We start from the raw sequence: 24174 nt of genomic DNA, 5'->3' as shown, positions 1-24174 counted from the left end.
ACATCAAAAGCAACGGCTTTTCAAAATGTGATTTTCTTGTATTTTGCAGAGCTTTGAACATTGATAACTCAGCCCACTCTGTGATTAAGATAATTATATCCATGCCATTAATCCATGCTTACTACTTCAAAGCAACTCCCACTTTACCTGACAATTGACATGCAAAGTCCATGGACTTTTACCAAGATTTGAAGATAATATGTAAATAAATTGAATATACACATACACATTTTGGAATAGCATGTCAAACTACGGGACTTCCCAAAAGTATTTCATGTACTGAAAAAATGCTGGGTTGTTTTAACCCAATTGTTGGATTTAAAAATGCAATTTATAAATTTAACCCAACAGCTGGCTTTGTCCATATTTCACCAAAAATTGGGTTAAAATAACCCAGATTTTTTTTTTTTTTTTTTTTTTACAGTGTGTTAACTACCTCACTTTTTGTGTATGTCTATAAAGTCTACAATTCATTGTAAAAATATTACAGACTGTAAAAAGTATTGGTTTAAAGTCGGCGTGAAACGGAAGTTGGGCGGGGCTTGATTTCATCCTCCGGGAATTGATTGGATCGTTGGAGGTTGGGCGTTGCAAACAAAATGGCGACAGATTTGAATGCGATTCTCTGAGAGGCTGTGCACCGATTGCCACCCCCTCATCGGACGTGACCGAAATAGAAGAGAGGTCGTTTCGATGGGAGAGGGAAGGGTAATGTATTTGATTAAAGATTATAATGGTACATTCATTTTTAAAAAATAATGAAGTGCACGGATAAATCATTTATAATAAACACTACAATATTATGTATAAAAAGAAGATTTGTCAAATTTGATTTCATGCCGACTTCAACTTAAAAAAAATAAGTTAACTGGTTGCCTTAACTTAATTGAAATTGAAAAATTGCGTTATGAAGAAACATTATGTTATCTGAACCACATAAATTATCTAATTTGATTTGACAGAAGAACAAATTTTGTGATAAAAAATCATGAACATATTTTTTTTACAGTGTACATGATTTATCCATTAATGCTTTCACACGGTGCCTAAAAAAATGTTGGTTTAACTTAAAAAATCAAGTTAACTGGTTGCCTTAAAATTTTAAGTTCATTGAAATGGAAAAATTGAGTTATGACAATGAAGGAGATTGATTTAATCATTAGAAACTCAAAATATTTTGTTATCTGAACCACATTAATTAAGTTGATTTGACAAAAGAAGAAATGTTGTGATTACAAATCATGAACATATTTTTTTTACACTGTATAATATCCAGCTGCCTTTCTTCAAAAATTGGTAATTTACCTCAGTGAAAACCTCTCGACTTGGCAGAGTTTAACTTGAATGGAAATCTCTAGGATGTGATGAATGTGGACAATATTTTTGTAATTCGGAGACACACAAAAACAGATGAATGTGTGTAATATGTGAGATCTGGTTAATACGTATAATCACTCTATATCTTGCTATCCTTTCATTCATTTCATCATTCAGCATGCACTCAACTCATCCATCAAATAATGGCCACAAAAAACAAACAAATTAACCCTGAACACAAAGGGAAAAAAAGTTAGATTCAAAACAATCCTACAACATTCAGTAACATCACTGAGTGTAGGAGTAGTGTGAATATGTTAAAAAAGCATTGTTGTATCTGCACACGAGTGCATGGTGTATTTGCAGACATGCGTGGGATTTAGGTTACAGATTTAGGTGCTTGTGATGCAAACACTGTGATGCTTTGAGCTCTACAAGTGCACTGGATGGGGCTTGACTTCTATATGAAAATTGACACAAAATTAGATTTTCTCTCTTATTCTGAAAGAACAATTACATTAAAGCGAGCAGTTTGTTGTTGAATCCCAGTCAGTTGAGCTGACAATCGAGCAGTGCATATCATCTCTGTCGGGTGAAAACCTTTTATCTCCATATTGTGTATTTTACATTGTTTCCCCATAAATCGTAACTATTGGACTGCTTTTACATCTGTCTGTGGGTTTTGCAAACTTTTAACCAATGGAAACGCCATTGTATCTCCATTTGATCCTAAAATACATATTTGCTGGTGAAAATACTCAAATTGGGCTTGATTTTGGTACAATGTTAATAATGTAATGACACCTGCAAGTGTCTGGCCATATATAAAGCCACAAGCAATACCACTAAAAAGTCCAAGGTGTTGGACGTATGACGTTTCTGCCCGACAGCGACATTATGTTTACCCTAAAAACAAATCATGTAGTTGAACATATTAAAGTTCAGTTCATGCTGCTTATGCAAGTCATATAATTTACAAAAACAATACATGGATGAGCATTACATGTAAATTATAATTATAACTGTAATCATGCCTTCAAAATTTCAAGAAAAATAATAATTATCTTTAGATATCTGGTTGAAGAAAAAGTATACACCCACAAAACATTTTAGTATATTTAGTTAACTTTTGGGGACAGTTTATAGTAATTTTGTCTACAAAAGTGTCAATTTTGTGCGCATTTGCGGAGTAATGATGCATTCAGCGACGGGTGGACTGACATCGTGACCGCCTTTTGGCAAAAGCTTGATCACATTCAGCCCTGCTTTTAAATGCGAGCCTGTGTTGATAAAACACTTAAAATGGGATTAAAATGCCCAAAATGACAGACTCTGGAGTCTTTGTAGCCAGATAATTCGCTCTCCCTCGTAAAAAACGCCTCGTGATTTTCAATTAGTCATGATTTCTGCAGGATCATTCATTCTTCTGATTGAATCTGTGACCAGTTATAGTCTGATGTAATTCCTCTATCTTCAGTGATGAAATTTGTTGAAACCTCGTATAACATAAAATCTAAGTATTGAAAACGGCTAAAGGTAAAAGTGCATTTATTATATCTGCATTAAATATATCTTGTTATATTGTATTGTTTAGTAGTCGACCTTTGTGATTAAGACTCTCAATCAGAAAAAAAATATATACATAAAGTAAAGCTTTTATTTTGTACATTTACAGATGCAGTGTAATTTAAAAGCTATAAATATAACTCAACATTGTACTGTAAAACAAAAATATGTTCATGGTTTGTAATCACAACATTTTTTCTTTTGTCAAATCAACTTAAATAATTTATGTGGTTCAGATAACATAAAAAAAAGAGTTTCTGATGATTAAATCAATCCCCTTCATTGTATTAACACAATCTTTCCATTTCAATGAACTTAAAATTTTAAGGCTACCCGGTTACTTCATTTTTTTATTTATTTAAACCAACGACTACTTACTACCCAACCAGCGTTATTATCCTTAACCAAAACTAAAACTATTAAAAGCATTTAGGTTAATTGAAAAATAAATAAAATTAAATGAATAAAATATTAGTATATATCAAAATATTACTAAAATATAAATAGTAATATATAAAATAAAACAAAAATTCGAAAATGAAATAAGTTTAAGTTGAAGCAACTGAAAAAATACATGAAATAAAATAAATAACCTAAATAGCAATATTAAAAAAGACAACATTACTAAAGAAGAAACAAAAATTAAACTTAAAACTAAAAGAAAATTCAAAATATTAATAAAACAATGCATAGATAAGAAATATTTTCCCTAACATTTCATGCATCAAAACACAGTCGGTTGAAAACTGCATCATTTTGTTGAAGAGAACTAATAGGACCCAACTGGCCGTGTGGACATAAATAAATAAATAAATCAAAGCGTGTTGAGGTCAGGGGACTGTCATGGTGTTTAACTTGCTGTTCTCTTCTAATGGGCTCTGAGCTGAAGCATCATGTTGCAGTTTTCACCATCCATCAGCCTGGGAGAATTTAGGCCTTTCTGCTGGAAGTTTGGGTTATTTTAGTGCACTTCTTTCCCAGGCCATCCTTTAGAATGATTCCTCGGCTATGTTTAGAAAAGTTGCCTTTTTTCTCACATTCAAGGCTAGTGGAGTATGAAACCCGCAGGGCTTTTAGAGCTCAATCAACAGTCAGAGAGGCAGAACTCTCTGTGAGACCTGTTATTCTCATTCCCTCAAACTTACCCTCTGCCTCTCTCTCTCTGCATCCCTCTAATTCACACAGACAAAACACTCCTTTAACACTGCATCTCACAAATTCAACCAAACATGCATAGATTCAAAACACACACATCCCTAGCGAAACTCCCTTTACTCTGTGATAGGAAATGACTGGTATACAGAAAAATTGCATTGCCAGAATCACACCCCTTGCACAAGAAAAACTGTTTCTTGAATAATTCTGATCAAATCCGTATGTGCATATCGTATTTTGTTTTGAATGAATTCATGTGGCCACTGCATAAACAAATCACAGATATAAATACTCAATGCTTCATGCCCTTTCTTGAACATCCCCAACATGCGTCAGGAGATATGGGGCGTTCAGGTGAACACATAAGCAGGGTGAGCAAGCAAACGAGCATGCAGTCACATGCACTTACTCCATGGTCAATGTGCATCCATGGTGTCATGCCACATGATTGACAAAATGTGTTCTCATGTAGCCAAAAAAAGTAATATACCATCTGGTTTGACTGTAAAACATAGATATACCTGGTGCAAACAATCAATATGTTGAAAATTGAAAGTTATATTTAAAGGTGAAGTATGTAATATTAACAGCTAGAGGTACACTCTAAAAATGCTGGGTTGTTTAACCCATCTTAGGGTCAAATATGGACAAACTCAGCCATTGGGATGCTTTCGGGAAACGCAACCCTGATTGGTTTTAGGTCTATCCGCGACCTCCATTGGTGACGCCCCTCTGGAAATGATTTTTCTATGACCATAACTCAGTTACAACTGAGATTGGTCTGGTTTTAACCTGGGGTGCGTTTCCCGAAAGCATCGTTAGCCAACTATGGTCGCAAGTTATCATCAGTTCAACGAGTCTGTGTTTCCCGAAACAATCGTTCCAACGAACATTCGCAAACAGCATCGCAAAGTTGTGTGGTTTGAAGGACAGCTCTCGACCTGTGGTTAGAGGCATCGTTTCTATAATGCATGACATTTGGACGTAATAAATCCTTATCTTGAGCAAAACAAGCAAGCTGACATTCAGTACAACCGTACCTTTTATTTAGAATACATAGAAATGGAATTTCCGCCTTTAGGTTTGTTTAAAGATTTCAAGTGCCGTGTTTGAAGAGTGCGCATGTGCGAACGTGCTCTAACATGTAAGAACGAGCCAAATAATGAGTCTAGTCCTGAGATGACATAATTTATATAAAAAAAAATCTAGTGTTAATTCGATCTTAAACCGTTTCATTAAAAGTAGTTATTACTCCACCACGTACAAAACCAACGTGGTTGAACGATACTTTGCGACAATGGGTTTCGGGAAACAGTTGTGACTAGCTAGTTGATTTCTCCATCGTACTATGGTAGTGAAGCAGCGAACTACATAGTTGTACGAGCACCCCAGGCTAGCTCTGATTGGTAGTGACACAAGCGCTGAATATCTGGCCTTTGTGAATTTTCGTTACGCAGCGGCTCCGTAAAGTTGAAAGGAGTAACCTAAGTGAATATTTGGTGTAAAGACGTTAAAATAAGTATACAAATATGTATGTGAGTGTTTTATTCCATACGTTTAAGCACTTTAGGGTTACAATCAAAGTAACTTGAAATATCCCACATAAAAGCCTATAAGTTCAGCGATTGCGTAGTGGACTGCAAACTTTCAATCTGAATTCTATTAACTGCATGATGTCATAGAAAACCAACATTTATATAATATGATAACACTTTGTTCCACACAGAAATTTTACGCCTCAGGCTCATTTAACACTTTTCTGAATGCAACAAGGCAAGTTGAATTAACAATGAATCAAGACGGGCTCTTTTCAGAAGCCCATATTTAAAACATATTCCAAAAGCATTAGAGGAGAGTCACTTCTCTTGTCTCCACTTGATATGTAAGCAGTAAACCTGAAGTACAGAGTTCAGTTTAAGTTCATTTTAATAGGGATCTATTAACAACACTGAGCCAGAAGCACTTTAAACCATTAAACATGGTTATAAATATAACATATGAAGAGTTTGGTTCCAAAACGCGATAAATGCCATTTAAAAAAAAAATAAAAAATAGTTACTGCAAAAATCTGTATTGTATCTGGTCGGTCTTGAAAAGCCAATGTTTAATTTTATGTAAAATGCGATAACCGAGTTATTAATGTTTTCTCCCTTTCTTTCCAAACTGCGACAAACGCCAGTCTCCCTTTTCTGCAAAATGCGATACATCCGCTCAACCAATCACAACGCACCATTCCACGCAATGTAAACGGCAGCACTTTAACTACACCCGGCTTCCAGGTTTTCTGTCTATTTTTTTATTTTTCGATCAACAAACAAACAAACAAAAAAAATAATAATTTTGACAACATTAGTGAACCTGCAGTGGGTAAGGCATCCTGCATGGGTAAACGTGACCTCAAAATCGAATCATTCACGTGAGGAGATTAAGGCACTCGGGAGGCCGGCTGTTGCTTGTTCTCACACGACGGTATCAAACTTTTGTCACGCTGACACACTGACCCCAGGGGATCTTTTGAAAAACTTTCAGTTTTTTTATTCAAAGTCAACGAAAACCGAGCAGGTCCAAGCCATTTTACAGCTGATCGCCGTCAAAAAAGTTCAGAGGTGACGTCCCAAGGTTGACAACAGCGATATGCAGAAGTAACGTTAGATCATGCTTAATAAATCATATGTGCTCATCTTAGTTAATGTTTTAATTAGGGTGTTGTTCATCCATGAAGTCATGAATGAAAAACGTTGAACTGTTAAAAAAACGTTGTTAGTTCTTGATGATATTAATGTATGAATGAATGCATAATTCATGCATTCATTTATCCATGAATTCATGATAATTCATGACATGTACCCTTACCGTAGAGTGTTACTGAATATTGTTATATTAATACAATGTATGTATAGTATGCACAAGAAAACAAATTCAATGTGTATAAAATTTTATTTTGATTAATTGCATTTGTACAATTTTTTTATGGATTTATTGAATTTTGGTAAAACAACAACAACAACAACAAAAAAACAATCTGTTTTTAAAATAAATCTGTGAAAATCAAAACCTATTTATTGTTATTATAACCTACAAATGCTATGTGAAACTTTGAAACAGAAAATAGTGGTTTTCATCTTCCCATTATCTTGCTAAAGAAAACACAGTTTTACTCAAATTCATCAAAATGGATTTATAGCGTTTTGGAACCAAACTCTTCATATAACAAAAGACCTTCAACCTGAAGGGTTGTCTCATGATACGCTATTGATACAGAGTTTGTGTGCAGGTACATTTACATTTATTCATTTTTCTGATGCTTTTAACCAAAGTGACTTACAATTGCTATGTCAGAGGTCGCACACCTCTGGGACACATTGGTGTCTCCCAGTGGATTTGAACCTGGGTCTCCCACACACTTATCCACTACTCCATCACCACCCCTACATTTATCTTAAGTCTTCAAATTCAAAGCTAAACTGAACTGAAAGTGATTCTTTTGGTTGTTTTTGAGTTTTATTTACCTGTCTCATGAGTTTGAGAAAATGTTAGGGCACTTCTGAAAGCACATTTTTGCCAGAATGTTTTCCACGCTACATCTAAAGTCCCAAGTAAACGTTATTTTCCGTGTTCCGCATCGTCTCGAGCACATTTGTGTTCGTACAGCTCTCAAAACTCAAACGCTCATGAGCGCGGATGGATAATAGGCCCTTAAAAGTACATGGTGATGAAACAAATATGAAATCGGAGGGAAAAAATAAAATTCTTGCAAAAAATTGTTCGCTGGCAAAACCTCGCTCGATCACAAAACCTTTGAGATCCCATGCAAAAATTTTGCGTTCCTCCGAGAAACTTTGTGTTCGATCACAAAAATTTTGCATTCCTTTAAGAAACTTAGAAACCAAGAAAATGAGATTGGACTACGCTATCTCACGACCAATTCATACGAATTCGTACGAGTGATTCAAAAGTGGCTAATTCGTACTAATTCATACGACCTCACTCGTACGAATTCCTACGTTTTGTCTAAACCCACGTGACGGTTATGTTTAGGGGCGGGGTCAGGGGTAGGTCATTCGTACGAATTCATACGAATTGGACAATTCGTAAAATATGTACGATTTAGCAAAATCGTACTAATTCGTACGAGTGAGGTCGTACGAATTGTTACGAATTAGCCACCTCGTAAAATTCGTACGAATTCCCATGAGATCGGGTTGGATTGAAGGAAAAATTATTCTCCCACATTTTTTTTCGTTCCCATGCAAAACTTTTGCGTTCACTTACAAAACGTTTGCGGTCCCCCGGGAAACTTCCACCGCATTCTCCTCCCAAGATGTCATAGACATCCAACGCACATGGCACCCTTTGGCGTCAAATGAGACGCTTCGGTTATGGTATATTTAGGGACTGTGTAGGGTTAGGGTTAGACCACTAGGAGGCGCCTTCTGCCCAATATATATATCTGTGTCTCATTTGACGCTAAAGGGTGCCATGTGCGTTGGATGTGAGAATGGGCTCAAACTTCACAAACTCAAAAGTTGTGCGAGAGCGAACGCAAAGTTTCATAGGGGAACGGAAAAAATTGCGAGAGAATAATTTTTCCTCCCATCTCATATTTTTTTCTTCAATCACAAAACAAAAATGATGGCGAAGGATATGCTGTTTCGTATTGCTGTTTACACACTCTTCTTTGACTACTGTGCAGTAGTGTGCATATCGCCATCTAGTGGACTCTTCTGTCTCAACATTCATCTTGCGCTGTTGTACGCGCACCGACCGACGACGAAAATTATGCCGTGGCCGAAATACACTTAAGGCTTCAAATTCCCTCAATATCTAACACAAGTAATAGGCTAATGCAAGCATTAAAAGCTTCTTCAAACGGAAAATGCGTAATATTATGGAAGGGTTGCTCACAGTGCATTATTCCCAACAATATGCCAGTTACAAGAAAAATAATGAAACAGTGGATATTTCCCGTGTATGACAGCAGCAATCTAGTCTGATAACTTTCGCAATGGGTACTAGATTAGAACCGCATGGTGCAAACATTGCTCACTGTGTTGTGTTGTTGACGGACAGAGAAACTGCTGGTTTGGAAATGGCAAGGGAGATTGGTCATGCAAGCAATATCAGCAGATAACGATCCACAAATAAAGCAATGAAGAAAAAAAAAATGAACCGAAATCGAAAAACATGGCACTCACTGACAACACAAATACATTCAACGGAAAATAAGAAGAGCACAAGCAAACCAAACAAAATAAAAGAGTCAATTAAAACAAACATGACACTGTTGAAGATCATTGCAGGTTTTTATATATTTGGTCAATGGGAAACATGCTGTTGTGACTTTAGCTGCAGATCTTCAGTTCATTTGTGGACAGTCTTTCAGAAGAAAAGTCTATTCTAACCGGATGGCGTGAAACAATTTTACAAAGAAATGTTTTATCATGGGGGTTTCAAACTTGGAGCCAGGAGAGGGCTTCAAAAAATATCACTATAAAAAAGCACTATAAAAACAAACTGAAAAGGTTATATATATATTTTTAAAATGACAGTTGTTCCCCATTTCGTGATTTCATTTGTCTTTAGTGCGATATAAAAAACAATATAAAAACATAAAATTAAATTATTACACAGACACTATATGTTTGTCATTTACCTAATGTATCTACACAGTCTAAATGGGTCTTTGTACACAACAACGTATCTGCCTTTATATTTTATTTATTACATACCATCATATAATTATAATATAATGATATATTTAGATGCACCAAACAGTTTAAAATCCCCTGATTAAGGGAATCAAAAGAGCTTTTTATATCTACAGGACAACTCTTTTAATAATTGAATACATACTAAGAATTCATTGAAATAAAATGCCAATTTTGAATGTAAGAGTGCATGCTGGAACATTAAAGTGAAGAAACATGAATTTGAGTTTCATGTCGCTGTCTTGTTCAACCAAATTACGTAATTATGCTCATAAATGTCTGATGTCTGTTACATAACGTAATTTTTCTATACTTAAGTCAATCCATAATTTAAATAAATATAACCTCTAAGACCGGAGGGCTTCAGCTGCAAACATATAAAAAGTTAAACCTAACTGGATGTTGATTTAAAAATGAAATTTACGCCCATCTCACAAGCCACAAGGTCAGTCCCTCATTAGGGGGTACAAATCACAATTTTACGGTAAACTGCCATTCATGCTTTTGAGGAAATAACTCTCAGTGGGAGTTCCGCATGTGAGATTTTCGTGGGAACTGAAATTCATCCGATAAATGCTTATCAGCACGAGGTGATCTTGCAATGATCTTACGGTCACTGTTTGCTGTAATCGACTCCAGACGAGTAACACAGATTTACCATAAAATAGTAACAAAGGGTAGACTCACAGATAGAAAACTTGTTGCTGTTGTCTTTGCCAGGGAATAATTTTACTCCTCTAGATTTGAAATCTACAGACCTTTTCACTAGTTAAAGGGGAATAAAGATGAAACAAAAAAAACATGAAATCAGATTAGAAATAAACTTGTCAGCATTGAAAAAATAAACCATCATCAAGCGCATGAGAGAGAAGAGCAGAAAAGTATAGCAGTGTCGACGATTTCCGAAGTGTTCTGCGAACAGAAAATATGGGCATGTGTTGCATAAAATGAAAAAGTGAGATTAATAAAGGAGTGGTGGGGGACAGGACTTCTGTTCAGTTGTCAACCTTGACAAGGGGAAGATTTCAGCTTGTGCTGCCTGTCTACACCTCTGGATGTGAAGCAGACTTTGAGAAGTATTTGTGCTGCAAACGTCTGCAGGTATTAACTTCGGGAGGAAAGGGGCTGTTTGACATGCATGCAGAGACAAATGGCACGGTCCTATAGGGCTAATCCAGACAAGCATGTAGCCCAGCATGTCAAAGGTCAAACAGAAGTCTTGTTGGGAATGTAAAACCTATTAATAATAACTCTTAATATTTGAAAACATTGTGGAAAATGCTTTCTCTGCATCTTTTTCCCTTTGTGAATGGTGCATTAAATCAGCTAACTAATAAATGCTTCATGAAAGCAAAGCAACACAAACAATTCCTGGTCGTCACATTAGTTATGGGAGCACGGACCTGGAAATGAACCCTGGTGATGTGATGTGACAGAGACTAGGACTTGGGAACAGGGACGAAAATTAGAGCTTCCATATATTATGTTATATTGTACGGAAGCGCATTGAATTTACTTGAGGAAACAAAATCTACTCTGTTTTTCTGAATTAACGAGTTAATTATCTGAGAATTACGAGATTGTTTTTCATGTAAAAAAAATGGTTTGCTCTGTTTTTCTGAATTAATGAGTTAATTATTTTAGAATTACGAGATCATTTTTAAAGGAAAAAAAAATTTGCTCGGTTTTCTGAATTAACGAGTTAATTATTTTAGAATTACGAGATCGTTTAACATGGAAAAAAGGTTTGCTCTGTTTTCTGAATTAACGAGCTAATTAACTCAGAATTACGAGATCATTTTCATGGAAAAATGGTTTGCTCTGTTTTTCTGAATTAATGAGTTAATTATCTCAGAATTACGAGATCGTTTTCATGGAAAAAAAATGGTTTGCTCTGTTTTTAGGAATTAACAAATTAATTATCTCCGAATTCCGTGATCATTTTTGAAGGAGAAAAAAAATATTTGGCTCAGTTTTTCTGAATTAACAAGTTAATTATCTCAGAATTACGAGATCATTTTTCAAGGAAAACATTTTTTTTGCTTGTTTTTTCTGAATTAACAAGTTAATTATCTCAGAATTACGAGATCATTTTTTCAAGGAATTTTTTTTTGCTCTGTTTTTCTGAATTAACAAGTATATTATCTCAGAATTGCGAGATCATTTTTCAAGGAAAACATTTTTTTGCTCTGTTTTTCTGAATTAACGAGTTAATTATCTCAGAATTACGAGATTGTTTTTCATGAAAAAAATGTTTGCTCTGTTTTTCTGAATTAACGTGTTAATTATTTTATAATTACGAGATCATTTTTCAAGGAAAAAATGTTTTGCTCGGTTTTTCTGAATTAACAAGTTAGTTATCTCAGAATTACGAGATCATTTTTCAAGGAATTTTTTTTGCTCGGTTTTTCTGAATTAACGAGTTAATTATCTCAGAATTACAAGATCATTTTTCATGGAAAAAATGGTTTGCTCTGTTTTTCTTAATTAACGAGTTAATTATCTCAGAATTACGAGAGCATTTTTCATGGAAAAAAGGTTTTTGCTCTGTTTTTCTGAATTAACGACTTGATTGTCCCAAAAAAGTAACTCATTCATTCATTCATAAAAACGGATTGAAAAAAAAAAGTTTAAAAAAAAATATATCTCATAATTCTGAGATAATTATCTCATTAATTCAGAAAAACAGAGTAGATTTTTTTTTTCTTCAAGTGAATATAATACACTTCCGTTATACTGGAATGATTTTCTGTCAGTAAATTATTCTGTAAGAAATATTTTGAACACATGGAACTATAAGCAACAGCAAAACTCTATGCAATTTGACACTTTGAAACTGCATCTGTGGTATTTTTGGCATTTGGATTTATGAATATTCATAGAAAACAATTGTTTCCCATAATAGAGCAGTGCATTTTTTGTCCTGACGTGGAAAAAGAGAACATAGTAGAGCTCTTAAGTTTGTGTAAACCTGTCTTAGAGAGGCCATGCAAGCACATTCAACAGTAGCTTCATATAGAAATACATAGATTGCATTTTTGTTGAAAAGGGGCCTAAATTTCAGTTATTAGACATATACTAAATTCAGCCTATGAATATGAATGAAATACGATGTTTGCCCACCCTTACATAATCTTAAACATCCACAAGATCTTATTCCTTAATGAAAAAGATTTGACCTTTGACAAATACGAACACAGCACACATTCAGATCTGTGTCCTGACCCAGAGACAGCAGTCGTCATGTAAAGATATGAAACAGCTTCACAATTGTCAGTGCAAAAAGTCAGATATAGTAGATCAAAACTATGTATTATAGCCACTCTGAAGAAAACTGCACTAGTTATTATAGCTGATCCTGGACCATTAACATCTCATTTAAAACCACCAATTTCTCTTGCTTCCAGAGATTTATCATCATTTCAAAGTACAAAGAACATTATAATTAAAGAAATGGTCTGGCTACAATGCGTTTTATAGAAAGTACTTCAGGCATAATGCTGCTAGACACAGAATATAACACAATCATTTCTATTTTCTTTAAAAGTTCACAATCACAGTTGCAGCAAAACCAGCATCGGTTATATGACGTCTTGGGATGAGACTGTGTTATGTTTTTCACTTGGTAATTCCTCCAGTTTCAGTGGAAACTGCTCAAAGGGCTTTAAATGACAGACGATGAATAAGGGTCTTATCAAGCGAAACTATTGCTCATTTTTTTTTAAAAAAGCTTACGTTTTATAAGCTCAAATGGTCGCCTTGATCTGTTCTGTCAGAGTTGGGAAAGTTCACTTTCTACATGAACTAGTTCAAAGTTCAGTTCACACATTTTAAAAGGAACTAGTTCAGTTCATAGTTCATACTTCAAAAAAATGAACTGGTTCATTCATAGTTCTTTTTTTTTTCATATGTTGCAAGCTTTTTTATTTTTTATTGCCAGAGCCCATATACAACCACAGACAACAATTATTTTATCGACGGGCAGTTTGCACAGAAATGTAAGATTTTTCCCATCCTCACCGACCTCGTCATAAAATCCGTTTAAATGATCATACGACGCCTCCTCACTCGCTGCTTTGTCGACGGCGGACGCGGTGCGACACTGGTGTCTTGTGTTGCCAGATTGGGTGTTTTTTTCGCTACATATTAAGGCCTGTTTATGTGTTTTTTAGCCAGGTTTTCGCCTGGAAGGCTCTATAGAAATCTGGCGCCCTATTGAACGAAGTTAAACTGAGAGAACGTGTGTTCACAGATGTCAGAATGAACGTGTTCACAGTAATGTTCATCAGGCAGTAATACAGTACGTTCAGTTCACGTTCACCCAAAATAACACTGTGTTTCTGTGATGTGCGTTCGTGACTCTCCTGTTCGGACTCGTTTATCAAAATGAACAATTTTTTTTCTCGAGTCATTTCGTTCATTCAACAAACTAAATGAACGAATTGACTCTGGAAAATATTTGTTAATTTTGATGAACGAATTCGAACAGGAGAGTCACGAACGTGCAACACAAAACAGAGCAAGGCGACCATTTGAGCTTATAAAATTTAAACTTTTTTTTTTTAAAGGGATACTCCACTTTTTTTGGAAATAGGTTCATTTTACAACTCCCTCAGAGTTAAACAGTTGAGTTTTACCGTTTTCGAATCCATTCAGACGATTTTCTGATATTTAGAATAATATCTGTAACCAGACAGTTTCTGGTCTCACTGACTTCCATAGTAGGAAATACTATAGTCAATGAGACCAGAAACTGTCTGGTTACAGATATTCTTCTAAATATCAGAAAATCGGCTGAATGGATTCGAAAACGGTAAAAATCAACCGTTTAACTCTGGGGGAGTTGTAAAATGAGCCTATTTCCAAAAAAAAAGTGGAGTATCCCTTTATATGAGCGATCGTTTCGCTTGATAAGACCCTTGTTCATCGTCTGGAATCGTTTAAAGCCCTTTGAACAGTTTGCAGTTTGCACTGAAACTGTCTTCTGGACCTTGAACCGTTTGGACCACATTGAAGTCCATCACATGGAGAAAAATCCTGGAATGTTTTAATCAAAAACCTTAATTTCTTTTCGAGTGAAGAAAGAAAGACACGGATATCTTGGATGACATGGGGGTGAGTAAATTATCAGCAAAGAGTTTTTTTTTTTTAAAGTGAACTACTCGTTTAAGGGGTATGTTGGATGACGCTCTTATTGGTTTGTTTCCCGTTACGGCCAAACCACATCTATGAATAATGAAGCTACTTCAGACCAACCCCTTTTAGATTTGCGTCAAGTGCAAGAGTTATTTATCCTGCCGAGATCCACCCACAAAGTTACTTGGGCTTTGCGCTTGACACTTGGGTTTTAGATCGTTAAAATAGGGCCCTATATCTATTTTTAACTAAACAGAATATTTGGAGGATGCAGTTCCAGAATGGCAGGTGATTAATACACCAACAGAATCCGGTTGAAAATTAAATCATTCCATCAACACCTGAAGGAACCTCACTTTCATTATTGAGCATCCATTAACCACCCACCACATCAGCACATCACCATAAATAAATAAAAACCATTGAAAAACTTATTTCGAAAAAGCACTTTAAGATTTCAACATGGACTTATTTAGCATTAATTTGAATACACTATTAGGCACGCCCAGATCCAAAGGTTCAGTAAATGATTCTGTAGATGGAAATTTGCTCTGGCACCTATTTCTACTTAAAAGGTTTATGCTGAATAAATCATTTGACGTGAGACCTGCAAATGAGACGCTCCGCAAGTGACAAAACGTTAAAACCGAGGATAGGACTGTTGACCTTAACCAATGACATGACATTAAACCACTTTTAAAGGTACATTAAAACGCACTGAAATTACACATAATGCTAATTGCCGTAATTCTTACATTTTAGCTTAAACCTTTTCAGCTGCGGCACATCATCTCATGATAGGGCTGAGACATTCTATCATTATAAGCGTGAGTAGAAACACTGACATAAGATTAATTCAAAAGTTTGGCAGAAATACCTACTCGCCAGAATTATGGTGATGGCGACGGATTACTGTTTTGAAAATGAAAGACATTTGTCATTGGATATTATCACAAATGATGTTTCAGCATATCTTTCAATCACTTTAGACATCTTAAGTAATTTGCTTATCGCTTCTTGAGCATCGTAAATGGCACAAAATGTTATAATCCATCAATAAAGCTTAGATTAGACTATAAATGCACCAGACAACCCATTAAAACACAATCTCATTCATTGTAATTCACACCCAACAGCTTGGCTGCAACATCAGCAACCTGTATTGGCAAATACACATAAATACACACTCTTAGAAGAAAGGTTTTATATAGAACCTTAAAGGGATAGTTCACTTTGAAATTCATTTTTGATATGTTTTAGCTTCCCTCAAGGGCATCCAAGATGTAGGTGTATTTGTTTCCACAATATTTTCAATTTTGACATTTTTTTCAGTCAAACCATTGTTGTCTATCAGTCATACACTGGAAGCAAAGGGGGTCCACCAAAAAGCATGCACAGAGTAAAAAAAAAGTCAAAATTAAAACATGATTTAATGACTCGTACTTAATGACGAAACGAGTGGTTTTTGTGAGAAAACGAAGAGTATTTATATCGTTTTTACCTTGTGTAATCCAAGTGATCTGAATCAGTTGTCCAACTGAACCGAACTGAACCAGTTCAATGTTACGCCGGAAGTGATCGCTTGCGTGTGACGTCACTCAATATTTACATGGAGATTTCGGAAGTTTTACCTTTTACTAAACATATTTAGATTAGGGCTGGGAATCACTGGCTACTTCCCGATACGATACAATACGCGATACATTGTTCACGATACCGATAATATCACGATATGGCGATACTGCGATAATCGATATATTATCAGTAATAACTCACAATATATCATGTTTTAAGAAATAAAAAGATTTTTTTAATTAGTAAAATGAATTTCCATTTATTTAATTTTTGGATAAAACACAATAACAAATACAACTTGTGTCTTATCAGTTGCAACAAAACAGTCAGACACTATTTTAGTGTAAAATTGCTGCAATCAGTAGTCTTTGACAACTGGTGACACCATTTGGGTGCAAAATAGTTGTAAGGCTGAGGACAGATTCAGTGCAACTGTAAACAATACTGATTGTCCTTCATAAATATGAACAGTGACACTATTAAGTGCAAGAAACATAAACCTTTGGGCTACTGCTTTCAAATAAAAAATAAAATAAATAAAAATATCATGGATAAAGTGCATCTAAACTGTACCCAACTTAAAGTGCATCCAAAAATAGACATTTTTCAGAACAAACCCTTTACACATGTAAACAGCGATCCCATTTGTGATTGACTTTGCCCTCGCAGAAGAAGGTGGTAACTTTGCCTGGAAAAAGGTGTTTACGCCGGGGGGTGTCGACTTTGACCCAGCACCATCCGCGGCTTTCTCACAGAGCTCTGGGTGATGCCGCGACAGGTGGCTGTGCATGTTCGTCGTGTTTCCCGTGTAGCGGACTTTTGCAAAGCAGTTCTTACATATTGCGTAGTCCTTTTCTATCTTTGCCCCGTCCGCACTGCTATAAAATCCAAAGTGAGTCCACACTTTGGATTTAAATGTTGCTGGAGCGTCTTTTAATTTTCTGCTCTCGCTTCGGCTGACCTCAAGTGTAGGCTGATTTTCAAGTATAGCCTGCGCCTTTTTTTTACGCTCAAAACAGCCAAACTCGCAACGCGCGCCCCCTATCTACTTCTGGAGAAGGGTCTCATCAAGGCAAAATGTAATGGATACTAATAGAGCATTTTACAACGGCTTTTAAGATCGATCCTTGGCAAGAGCACATCGAGAATCGATCGCGGGGGTAAATATCGCGAGATATCGCCATATCGATATTTTGGCGCACCCCTAATTTAGATATGCTGAAATCGTCTTCCATTGCGGTTTCCTGTATATCTAAATATGTTTAGTGAAAGGTAAAACTTCCGAAATCTCTGTATAAACAAAGAGTGACATCGGCGCGCAAGCGATCAGTTCCAGCGCATGCGCAGACCGAAGCGCCCGTGCCGTCAGATTATTTCGTCATGGCTATGATTACAAGAGGTAAAACGATATAAATACTGTTCGTTTTTTGTTTTAGGCCAACAATGTGTACTTGCATCTACGAGTCATTAAATCATGTTTAATTTTGACTTCTCTGTGCATGCTCTTTGAGGTGAACCGATTGAGGATCCCCTTCACCTCCAGTGTATGTCTGACAGACAACAACGGTTTGACCAAAAAATGTCAAAATTGAAAATGCTGTGGAAACAAAGACACCTACATCTTGGATCCCCTTGAGGTAAGCTAAAACATATCAAAAAATAATTTCAAAGTGAACTATCCCTTTAAAAGGTTCTATCAGCGCTACGTATTTGGAACCCCTAAAATGTCCTATACAGAACCCTTTTTAAAGGTTCAATAATAAGAAGATTCTATATGGAACCTTTTGGGTTCATTCATTATCATTTGTTTTGTCCTTTTCCGGATTAAATATTTCATATTATTGACAAACATCAAGACCCTAAAATGTATTTATGAATGATCACATAATTCAAGATATGGGGGTTAGAAAATGTATATATTTATATAATTTTATGTAGTTAAGTAGGAAGAGTGCCATTTCAGTTTTTCTCATCCAAAAAACAGCATGTGATATTAAGTTACTACAACAGTAATTGAATTACAACTACAAAATGTTGCAGGATAATGTAATATATGAATGAATAATAGCCTATAAAGAACCTTTGTACCAAAAGGGCTTTTTCTTGTCATTATAGAACCTTTTTTAGCATAAAAAGGTTTTTTGGAGTTGACTAAAGAACCCTATGCTTCATAACAGAACCCTTTTTATTCTAAGAGTGATCCTAACACACTGAAAAATAAGCTGTTCTACCCCAAATATGCATCCATATATAGAGAGAGACCAGGCTTTTCACAATTACTGTCCATTACCTGTCAAACCAAACTTTCCTCAAATTATCTATGCCACTGAACGGACATTTTACATCTATAATTAGTCATTTAACATTTTCCCGAGCCTCCACGTGTGTGACAAAGGCATTTCAACACCTATTCGAGCTAAGAGCGCTTTTCAAACAGTAATTAATTTAAAAACCGAGCAGCTGTCGGCAGCTAACCAAGGTCAACATATCCAGGGTTTCATGGAAATGACTGCTCCACTGAGTTGCACAAATCAAATCTTCAAATCCTCTTTACATCAACACGAAGAACCTGCTTTTGATGGGTTCGAAGGTTTTGTTTTTGAAAACGGTTGTTTTTCTCCACAATCGCACCTAACCTGTTGGTTCCACTAGAGTTAAGATTTCAAAACACAATTAACAAGGTACAGCATCAAAACTCCCACTGAAAGTGCATTCAATCCGCTTTGCCTTTTACTTTATATGTACATCAGCTCTTCCAGGTATCTTTGATGCGATCTCAGACATGTCCTTGCATTGCCACCTTATCTCCCTGCCGAGTCCCTTGGCAAACTATCCCCATGTCCATCTAGTCAAGGATAGATTACAGTAATTGTTTTCCGCCCTGGATGTCAGATTATTAGCTGAACCAAAGTCAAGAGTGGATCCTGTGCACCATTTGTTATCAGAACGGAAATAGTGATACTATCATATTTCCCTGCCATAACACTGACCTTCACCTTCTTGCTCTCATTACATCATTACATAACATCTCAGTTATGGCAATGCCGGTTTGGCATTTGATTCGTTTGTCCTTGTAAATCTTACTTAAATGCAAATTACAGTTCCTTGATCTGCTTGATTATGTTTTCATTAAAGCGGTTACTTCACACCTGGCAAAATGGGTTTTTCTTTTAAGGCGAGACACGGCAGGCAAAAACATTTTTTTTTTTTCCACTGGTCAATTTTGAGATTTAAAATAAGTCCAAAATACACATTTAGGTCCTTATTTTACTACACTTTGTCTGTTTGCGTGTGTAGATTTCGCCTAAATTCCTCAAAAGTTGGCATTCTAAATCATCCCGCTGCTCCGTGATCGCGATCCGCACCCTGTCATCGCACACACCGTTAGAAAGCTCTCTCTTTCCTCTTCAATGCTGTCGGATCCAAATATGATCATTTCCTGTTTATCAGCAACCAATCATAAAAGTAAAATGGGCCATTTAACTCGAAATGCGCAATCCCATAAAAATCTTTAAAGGCCGTTTTCTCAAAATGAGTTTTTTTTCTCACACTTCTAGTGACAATTTTTCACTTCTGTAGCACCTACACACACCAAACTTTACAGCCATATTCCTAACTATATCGTGAAGGTTTGTTCAGATGGATTTGTTGATATATCATTCTTGGCCAGATTTATGACATTTTATGCCCAAAAAAAATAGGGCGGTAATCTATTTTCAGGTTAACAAAAGGAGATATTCATGATCCCCTCTGAAAATGTCTTTTAATTGAATATATCAACAAAATGCAAAAAAAAAAAAAAAAAAAAAAATTGAAACCTTATTTTTTTTTCAATGGTCAGATTCATCACTTCAAAATATATGCAAATTCGCGCATATTTGATTAGATATAGCCTGATTAGCATATTTAAACACAAAATTACAGAAAACTTGCAGTACATTTTTTTTCCTCCTATTTATGTGAGTAATCAACTGGTAAACTTTCATGGTGACATCTGTAAGTTAACATTTTTATCCTATTCACCTGCAGTGTCTCGCCTTAAAGGAACACTCTGACTTTTTGGGACTTTAGCCTATTCACCTTACCCCCCAGAGTTAGATAAGTCCATACATACCTTTTTCATCTCCGTGCGTGCTATAAGTCTGTTTGACGCACCCACCGCTAGCCTAGCTTAGCACAAAGACTGGATGTGACTGGTTGCAGCTTTCATACTAATCCAAATGAGTGACAAAATAACACAAACGTTTTCCTATTTACATGTTGTGATTTGTATAGTCACATAATGTACAAATAACAAAGTCAAATGAGACACAGACATCTTTTAACCGTATAAAACCTGGGAACTATTCTCTGAAGGCGAAGCACTGCTACTTTGACGGCGTAATAACCGCATCACCGGAGACACGCCGTGGTGAGGAGCGGAGAGTTCGCTCGGTGTTTGGGTAATAGAGTCAGCAATTTATAAATAGTAAAAGCGTAGTTTAGAGTCATGGGTTTTCGCTCTATTGTAAATAGCTGCGACTGTAAACAGGGGAGGTAACCATGTTTCACAGAATTCCAACTAAATATGCTGACTGGATGAAGAAATGGCTAACTTACTCTGGATATTTATCCAAACACACCTAAGATTATCAAGGGACATTATGTTTGCTCGGTACATTTCAATGAGGACGACTATTTTGAAAAAATGGAATTTGCCACACGGACCATAATGTGCTGAAGGATACGGCTATCCCATCGATAGCACAGACAGGACAAGTGGATCACCCTGCGGCTGAGGTAAGTGTTCCGTTATGTTTTTAGATGACCTACTGTAACAGTGCCTTTAGCCAGATCTAATGTAACGTTAGTGACACTATTATATGATTAGGGTATGAATATGTTTTTATCTTGATGCGGTGCGGACGCGCTTGGGGAAAATAAACGAGCGCGTTCACCGCGTTGAACTTGCACCCTGCGCGCGGCGCGCCTAGTAGCCTAAATTTGAAATAACCATGGAAATAACGAACTTGAGCGTGCAAAAGGGTACGATAGGTACGAATTATACTGTATATTATATGCTGTTGAATACATTTGGTTCAGCTAATAAATTGCATTTAAAATATATTGATTCCTCTAATAATAATTATTTATTCATGTGATATTTATAAATCTGGGTGCGTTTTTGGTTGGAAATCAATGAAACATGGTACTGTATTACCTGGTCTCCCCTGTTTATTGTCACAGCTCATACAATAAAGCAAACACCCATGATAAACTATGCTTTTCTATCTAATGTTAGTAATTGCTGACTCTTTACTCCAACACTGAGCGAAGCGAACACTCTGCTCCTCGTCACGGTGCGTCTCAGGTGATGGTTATCACTCTGCCCAAGTAGCAGTGCTTCGCCTTCAGAAAATATAGTATTTATACGGTTAAAAGATGTCTGTGTCTCATATGGCCTTGATATTTGCACACTCTGTGACTATACAAACCACAACATGTAAATAGTAAAACGTTTGTGTTATTTTGTCATTCATTTGGATTAGTATGAAAGCTGCAACCATTCACATCCAGTCTTTGTGCTAAGCTAGGCTAGCGGTGGGTGCGTCAAACAGACTTATAGCACGCACGGAGATGAAAAAGGTATGTATGGACTTATCTAACTCTGGGGGGTAAGGTGAATAGGCTAAAGTCCCAAAAAGTCGGAGTGTTCCTTTAAAGCTCCAATCCGTAACTTTTTTGGGTTAAAAATTATCCAAAATAATATCATAACCAGCTAGTGTTTAAAACTATCTGACCACTTTTATGTCATATGTACTGTAAATCAGCTCTCCCAGGTATCTTTGATGGAAGAGCGAAACTATCTCAAAAATAACTGCAATTGCAGATTTCGAACAGAGATGGCGACAAAGAGGAAAAACTGTGGACTTTAAAGGTGCATTGCACAACATTTCATGTTAAAAATAGCCGTTTTTCTAACCCATATATGCTTAAACAAATGTCTGATGGGCTGAATAAGCCCTTCTCTGATCACTGCGATTGCCTCTATAATCCTAAAATAAATAAGAAGGATTCGGGAAGGAGTTTTATCTGCTATGTCTGGCAGGTTTTTTTATTCGCCGGCATTCTCCGCATCAGTGAAGACTTGAGCGACAAAACTTTAGTCAACTTTCCACAAAAGTAGATGATGGATTCAAAGAGACCGGCTTGTAGTTCATTCCAAACTCCAACGCAAACTCCACGTAGGACAAAGAAAATACAACTTTTGTCTAATGCCAAGCGTCGGAATAAGACGAGAGTCAACATCGGGAAGCTTTCAACAAATGGAGACATCTCCGGTCTTCTCTAGGGCTCAAACGGGTCCTATGCAAAGTAATAACTTATATTGTTCATGAACGTGTTCGCATAATAAGTGGATACAGTAAACATAAAGCAGTTCAACATGGAGATAGATGGAAACAAAAACCAAAGTCTTCTACCACCCCCGTTTTCCCCTCACACACGCATAAGTGTGTAATTTACTTCACCTTTCCTTTCATATATTTTAAAAAGGGGTTCTCAAACTCGGTCCTGGAGGGCCACTGTCCAAAAGAGTTTAGCTCCAACCCTGATCAAACACACCTGAGCAAGCTAATCAAGGTCTTTAGGATAACTAGAAACTCACAGGTAGGTGTGTTTGATCAGGGTTGGAGCTAAACTCTGCAGGACAGTGGCCCTCCAGGACCGAGTTTGAGAACCCCTGATTTAAAATGACTTGCAGATTTATGACTTTATTACCTCTGAAGACGTTATGACTGTAACGGGAGATTTGTGTCCTTTGGTTATGAACACCTCATGCAAGCGTGTGTGTGTGTGTGGTCCATGAGTGTGCACACCTCTGGTTGCAGTTTCGCTTGTCGCCAGAGGGGGCATAGTTCTGCAAAAACTCAGAGACTTGCGCAATGCACCTTTAATAAAACTCGACTACCTATACCTATAATTTTTTTTCCTATAATATAATCGAAACCTTTCAAAGCCCAATGCCGTCACATACAGGAAAAAAAAAGCTGTTGCCATAGTGTTATAATTTGACCATAATGCGGTTTAAAAAGAATAGACAATAACTAATCTTAGAATATCTGTTTAGTTAATAACCCTCTGTCAATTCGACTGTCCGTGGACAGCAATACAAAAATGCGGAAGTATAGCGGGGCACAACCTAACGCTTTTTGGTTTTGGCTAAATTAATTAAAAAATAATTAGGTTAGATTAATACTTTTTTTTCACAAGCAACATACACATCTCTGCTACAAATGAACACTTAACGTTTTTTTTCTAGGACCTACCATTTTCGTACAGTTGCACTGAAAGTGACAGAAGTGCAAATGTTACAACTTACCCCATATGTGGGGTTAATTGTAACAGACAGAGGGGTTAGTTGTAACACTTGCGTGTAACACACATAATTCAGTACTATTTTATTTGTATAGTTTCATATTGTTTGTGCATCTGTATAGACAGATATCCATACATCCATCCCTCATCCAATCATCCTTCTATTGTGGATCAATATCATGGATAGAGACATAGAAAAGGGCTGCATAGTTTTGCAATAAATAATAATAAATAAAATTATAAATATTGTAATTTCAATTAAATTAGATTTGTGTGTGGCAGCTGCATGATGTACAATTATTATTATAATTAATAATAACAGTAATGATAATACAAATGAGCTTAAAATAAAAATTTAAAG

General features: G+C 36.1%; 1 protein-coding gene across 6 annotated transcripts in view; it reads right to left on the bottom strand.

The window, feature by feature from the left end:
• csmd3b (CUB and Sushi multiple domains 3b) overlaps nucleotides 1-24174 on the bottom strand; it is a 636199-nt gene that overhangs the window by 325379 nt on the left and 286646 nt on the right. For 5 of the 6 annotated variants that reach the window (XM_089123029.1, XM_089123027.1, XM_089123028.1 and 2 more), the window contains exon 7: nucleotides 10434-10511. The exons of the other annotated variant lie outside the window; for it this stretch is intronic. In XM_089123029.1, the coding sequence (XP_088979155.1) occupies nucleotides 10434-10511 (78 nt within the window). The remainder of the gene's footprint in view (nucleotides 1-10433; nucleotides 10512-24174) is intronic. 6 annotated transcript variants of the gene reach the window in all.

The sequence above is a fragment of the Pimephales promelas genome, chromosome 18 (assembly GCF_988280905.1).
Source record: "Pimephales promelas chromosome 18, fPimPro1.hap1.1, whole genome shotgun sequence".
Taxonomy (NCBI): domain Eukaryota; kingdom Metazoa; phylum Chordata; class Actinopteri; order Cypriniformes; family Leuciscidae; genus Pimephales; species Pimephales promelas.
Note: the sequence above shows the minus strand (reverse complement) of the source record. Positions and strands in the feature narration are given on the sequence as shown.